The 6,000-nt window shown below is 38.0% G+C and overlaps 1 protein-coding gene across 1 annotated transcript in view; it reads right to left on the bottom strand.

Moving 5' to 3' along the window:
• Window positions 1-228: 228 nt before the first annotated feature.
• KCNN2 (potassium calcium-activated channel subfamily N member 2) overlaps window positions 229-6,000 on the bottom strand; it is a 143,660-nt gene continuing 137,888 nt past the window's right edge. Inside the window, exons 7-8 of the mRNA XM_025446701.3 lie at window positions 3,898-3,967; window positions 229-829 (exon numbers count right to left, since the gene is read on the bottom strand). Of these exons, the coding sequence (XP_025302486.1) occupies window positions 542-829; window positions 3,898-3,967 (358 nt within the window). The 3' untranslated portion in view covers window positions 229-541. The remainder of the gene's footprint in view (window positions 830-3,897; window positions 3,968-6,000) is intronic.

The following is a 6,000-nucleotide window of genomic DNA, read 5'->3' as shown; positions in this document are numbered from 1 at the left end:
TGAACTCAAAAAGAATAGTAAGCTGGCTGCATCAAATGAATGTGACAATAACATTTCATGATGGGGGAAAATCTTTGCGAATAGAGTACAGAGCGATTAAAAGCCTTCTTCCAACTGGCTAGACAGGGTGAAGAAAGTTATCAACATGTGTCAGATAACCAGTCCTTTTAACTTGAAAACAAGGCAAGAAGTGAACCTTTAGAAATGTCAAGTGACCAAACAAGTATGTGCAGAAATTAACTTTTTTTATTATATATCATATAATGTAGTAGTAAAGTTTGTTTGAAGTGCATGAATAAAAAGTTAGTGAAATTACAGGAGGAACAATCTATATAGCAATAATAGGTGCATTCCTTGTGCATCTGAAAGGAAAAGAAAGAGTTTTCACTCATTTTGGCCTAAAACTTAGTGTCAGGTTCCCAGGATTCTGACATCAGAACCCGGATAACGCTGATTAGAACCATAGGGGCTTTACAATAAAAGCTAAAATATTGACCATATGATGGCAAAAAGTCTTATTTTGTGGTTAACTGATTCTCTTCTAGCTACTCTCTGATGACGTTGGTGGCGCTGTGGAGGAGGACCGCCGTCTCCTGGATGAGGACCGGGACCGCTCGGCATTGTAGGTGACATGCTTATCATAGTTCTCCATCTGAGCCTCTATGAAATCTCTCTGCTGTTGCCTGATGGTCTGGCTGATTAGCCCAGGGAGGGCGTGGATGCTGCCAATCAAAGTCTCTAGTTTTGTTTCCACGGTAACAATCCTCTTCTCAAAGTCTTCACTCCGTTCGTTTAGGTCAGAAATCATGTCATACATGATGTTCTGGGTCTGCAAAACAGGATGGGAGACGAATAGAGAAACCAAAAACAAAGGTTTCAGGACACTTGCCCTGGAAGCAAATGGTCAATTCTCACAGTCTGAGGACCGGTTTCCTTTTGGTGGCATACAAAGAAACAAGGGCATCAGCTAATGGAACACTTTACTTTGCAAAGCAGATTCAGTATGTCTGTTCAATGCCAAGATTTAGAAATGTAAAATCTCTGGGTGCCTCAGTTGGCTAAATGTCTGACTCTTGGTTTTGACTCAGGTGGTGATCTCAGGATCATGAGATTGAGTCTGGTGTTGGTCTGCGTGCTGGTGTGGAACCTGCTTATGATTCTCTCTCTCCTGTTTCTTCCCTCACTCTTTGGAAAATGAATGAAATTTTTTTTCTTTTAAATTTCTTTTAAAAATGAAATTAAGGCCTGAAAATGATCTTAGGCCTTAATCTGAGGCAGTTGCAGAAAATGTCAGATAGGTACTGCTGGTGGTATGCCCAGTGATTTTTGGTAGTGTAGAGACAAAGTTGTGATTTAATATTTATATAAATCTCTTAATGGCAGTTACAAAAGTTAGCAATGTCAAATTCATTTTGCAACATATAATATTTATTGGGGCAAGGCTAATTTTTAACATCAAGTAGATTTAAAGAACAATATGCAACAGTACAGAGGGTACTAGGATGTAGCAGAAAATTCAGAAGTTGTAACCTGAAGGAAGTTTAGGAAAAATTAATTTGGTCAAGTAATTTAGTAACTTAAAGCAAGAAAAAATTCTGAAAGATCTTTTGTGGTCCTCGGTTTCAAATTATAGACTCTACATTGGGCCACATAGCATTTTTTATAGGTAAAAAATTGGGGGAGATTAAGTTACCAGTCTACACTGTTGGCTACAGGTTTATCAGAGCTGAGTGGTCTAAAAGAGAAACATGTTCTTGGTCTCCAGCGAATCTTGAATTGATTGTCTTGATGAAAGGCTATTCATGGGGATCCCTGAGTGGCTCAGCAGTTTAGCACTTGCCTTCAGCCCAGGGTGTGATCCTGGAGTACCAGGATGGAGTCTCGCATTGGGCTCCCTGCCTGGAGCACGATTCTCCCTCTGCCTGTGTCTCTGCCTCTCTCTCCCTCTCTGTGTCTCTCATGAATAAATAAATAAAATCTTTAAAGAAAAAAAAAAAAAAAGAAAAGCTATTCCTAACTTGGTCACTCAGTTATGTTTCGGGAGGCCACAGAAAGGCCAGGAAGGGAAGGACTGAGATATGAATCGTCCACTGCTGCTCTTCCTAAGTTTCAAACCCTTGGTTGAAATTGTCCATCCCTCTATAAAGTGTACTCTTATCTACTTAATAACCTCTGAATGATTATAAATGAACTGATTCACTAAAAGAGTTTACTATTCAGGACACAGACACCTAGTTTGAGCTTGGTCAGGGACACAGAGCACATTCACATTATTTTTTACTACATAGTCTTGAGATTATGTGAGCCGCATCCATTCATTCAGAAAATACTGAACCCTTATGGCATGACAGCCCTGCAGCCATAATAAGCAGCATGCAACTAAAATAATTTGAAAGAAATAGCACAGCATATATCTATGAGCATTTTGCTTTGTAGACAGACTCCTGAAGTGACATTATATAGTATAGATTTATAATATTATGTTAATTATATATTATACATAATTATATATTATACATAGTAAAATGTTATATTATTTCCAGGAGTCTGTGACATCTTTGTTCAAGATGTGTCCATGTGTGTAAATATTAATTGAGAACATATTCAAGTCTCATTTATGTGTGTTGCCCACCTTAAATGCCAACGGTAAGTCATTGAATTATTTGTTTATCTTCTAAGACCTCAAATATTCAACTTTTATATACTTGTATATAACTGACATACATTACTGACATACATTAACATGAGTATAACTTAGTTGTGTTATTTCATGAGGCTAGGACAAATAGGTATAATTTTCATAGATGATACTGGAGGCTTTATAAAGGGCATAGCTGGTTTGTTGAACAAATAAGATGTACAGGTCCAACTAGAGTTGCCCCCTTTTATTATTATTTTTAAAGATCTATTTATTTATTTTGAGAGAGAGAGTGCATGTAGGGAGGGGTAGAGGAGCCAGAGGGAGAGAGAATCTCCAGAAGACTCCCTGCTAAACTGGAGCCCAATGTAGGGCTCATCTCATGACCCTAAGATGATGACCTGAGTCAGAGTCAAGATTTGGATGCTTAACTGACTGAGCCACCCAGGCACCCCTAGAGAGAGCTGTTGCCTCTATTAAAGCATTTGTGTTAAAAGGGTAAGAACTCCACACATGCTATTATAATGCCTCCCATGGAATTGGCCCAGGAAAATGGAAGGTTGTCATTGTTGGCAAATATTCACATTTTTAAAGTGGAGTTGATTTGAAAGGAACAACCGAAAATCAACCAGATGAATCTTGTGTGACAGAAGACTCAGGAGACTATCAATGTACTTTTTTTAAAAAGTAGTATGATTTTTCAAATAAGGATCATAAAGCTTATTCAAAAAGAATCATAAATTATAAAAGCTGATTCCATTTTTTTTTGGGGGGAAATGATGACTTTCATGTTATGATGCAATTTCTTACATTTAAAAAAAAAATTTCAACGCCACAGGCTTTTGAGTGGGCTTAAAGCAAATGAAAAATAATTTTATTGATGAGTCCTAGGTAGCCCTGAACATCACGGTCAAACCCGTGTAGGGTGTAGTTATGCCCTTAGAGGGATGAGACTGAATGACAAATATGAAACCAAACAGTATTGCTTCATGTTCCACTTAGGTTTCTTACAGTATTTTCAAGTCCCTGTAAATAGGAAGTTTTTTTAGAATGGGGGTTGAATAATTTATGTAGGTAAAGAGCATATGAAGGAAAAGGCTTAGAAAAATTCTAAGTTGGGTCATCATTTTGAGGGTGGTTAGTTGGGCTTGATGCATTAAACAAATTTGGGGTGTCTTCCTCCTGAAGCATGATCAGTTAGGGTGCAGTGCTTCATTCCAACAGGCCTCATCATGAGGGCTTGAGACCTCCAAACTTACCTTTGCCAGGTCCACCAAGGTATTGGCTTGGTCATTCAGCTTCCTCTGCTCCATCTTTACACTTCTTAATCTAAAAGACAGAATCTGAAGTCACAAGGGCTCCTTCCTCTCCACTGCAATCATATGCCTTCCAAAGAGCATGCAGAAAATCGACAAGAGCAAAGAACTGCATGGATAATGCCTTGAATACTTGGGGTCAAGTCCAAACTGGTTATGTATCTGGTACAATGAGAAGCATGCTTCCCCAACACCGCAAAAAAGGAAAGGAGAGAGAGAGAGAGAGGAGAGAGAGAGAGAGTAAGAGAAAGAGATGAGGTGTCCTTAGGACAACTATTTCCCAGGGAGTTAAAAGTTGAACGGAGAAAGGCTCATAAGGATTTAACCATATGAGAAAAGCCAAAACATTCCTTAAAATCCCAGTATCGTTTCAAATAGACATAGGAAGAAATAGGCAAAGCGACGGGAATTTCATCAATGTTCGGGCAGTGAGCACCTTCCTATGCCTACATGACTGGATACGGGGCATAGCCCTGTTCAGTTGGAGATGGATTGGGTTAGGTATTTGAACCTGATGAAACACAGTGATAAGTGAGATTCTTATTAGCAACAATAAAGCTTTTATTCAACCAGCAGCACAATAACTCAAAACACATAATTCCCTTATTCTTCATTCTATTGCGCTTGACTTTTATCTTAAGCAGCTATGAATTTGAAGGGGAGCCAGACCATTTCCTGGGGAGAATTTCCCTTAATTTTTTTATTGTAGATAAAAGTCAGCGGACAATTAAAATGTCTGACAGATGGGACTGCTACTTGCAAAGTTACTTTTAGATACTTTGAAATATCATTGCGTGTATCTGACAGTCAAAAATACCGCTTTAAAAAAAAATCTTTCTGAATGAAAATTCTTACTATTCCTTATCTACTGTAATATTTAAAAAAAAAATCTATTCATTGCTTACTCTGTACCAAGAAATTAAGATTTTCCCAACAAGAGAAAAGTGTTTTATTGTTCTTTAAGCCAACAATTCAAAGCCATGCTCCAGAAGAGGAACAAGACTCTCTCAGGTACTTACTAAAAAAAAAAAAGAAAGAAAGAAAAGCCACGCTCACCTTATTTACCTTGATGACACATTGTTTGCAAAGTATGGTGTTGATGTTGGAAAGAATAATTTCAATTTCCCAATTTAAAATGAGAGGTAATTACAAAAAAAAAAAAAAAAAAAAAAAAGGATAAAAAAATTCACAGGGCAAGATTTTACTGCCAGGGAGATTTTTGCAACAAATGTTCACGATGTGCAGTGATTTTTGTTTTGAAACTATGATATCCAATATGTCACCAAATCTGCTTGACAGTGAAGATAGAGTTCCTTCTGCCAGTATGGGTTTAATTGACACCTGCCTATAACACGATATTTAACCATCTGAAACAGCTTAGGGTTATAACTTGTGGTTGTGAAGTCTGTTTCTCTATTAGGATGCCTGGAACTGTTAATTAGCTCCTTTGTGTGCTAGTCTAGGGATAGAATGTGTTTAAGTGTAATAGGAATTTACAAATATGAATTTAAGTCTAACACGTCGTTGAGATAGGTTTCTCTAAGTACTTAACAAGGATTACCGTTCTTGATGTAAGCCTTTTAAAAACAAGTCCCTGACCTTCCCCCTGCCAAAAAAAAAAAAAAAAAGAAACCTTGAAACATGTGTGGAGGTCATTCTACAGAAATGTACTAAAGAGAACAAAGGCGAGGGACACGGACTCCATTCTCCCTGGCCCTAACTTGACCTTCGGTTTCTTAATGTAGGAAAGGAAGTGGGTTAGGTTAGGACAGTGTTTCTGAAGTGCTGGATTTATCCCAGCAGAGGTGCTCGAGAGGGCTAAGTGACACTCAAAAAAAAAAAAAAGAAAGAAAACCTTGAGTACTGAACCAGATGGAGAGACAGTTATTCTCTTGAATTCTCTTCCAATTCTTGATTATTACAAGAAAAATGTCGCAGGCCGGTCCTATCCTGTTTTTATCTCTCAACACCTGCGAGTCTCTCCTTTTTGAAAAAAAGAGAGAGCAGGCTTGCAGCTGAGAGCTTTCTGCGGCAACAGTCCGTGTC

This window comes from Canis lupus, chromosome 11, assembly GCF_003254725.2.
Source record: "Canis lupus dingo isolate Sandy chromosome 11, ASM325472v2, whole genome shotgun sequence".
Taxonomy (NCBI): Eukaryota; Metazoa; Chordata; class Mammalia; order Carnivora; family Canidae; genus Canis; species Canis lupus.
Note: the sequence above shows the minus strand (reverse complement) of the source record. Positions and strands in the feature narration are given on the sequence as shown.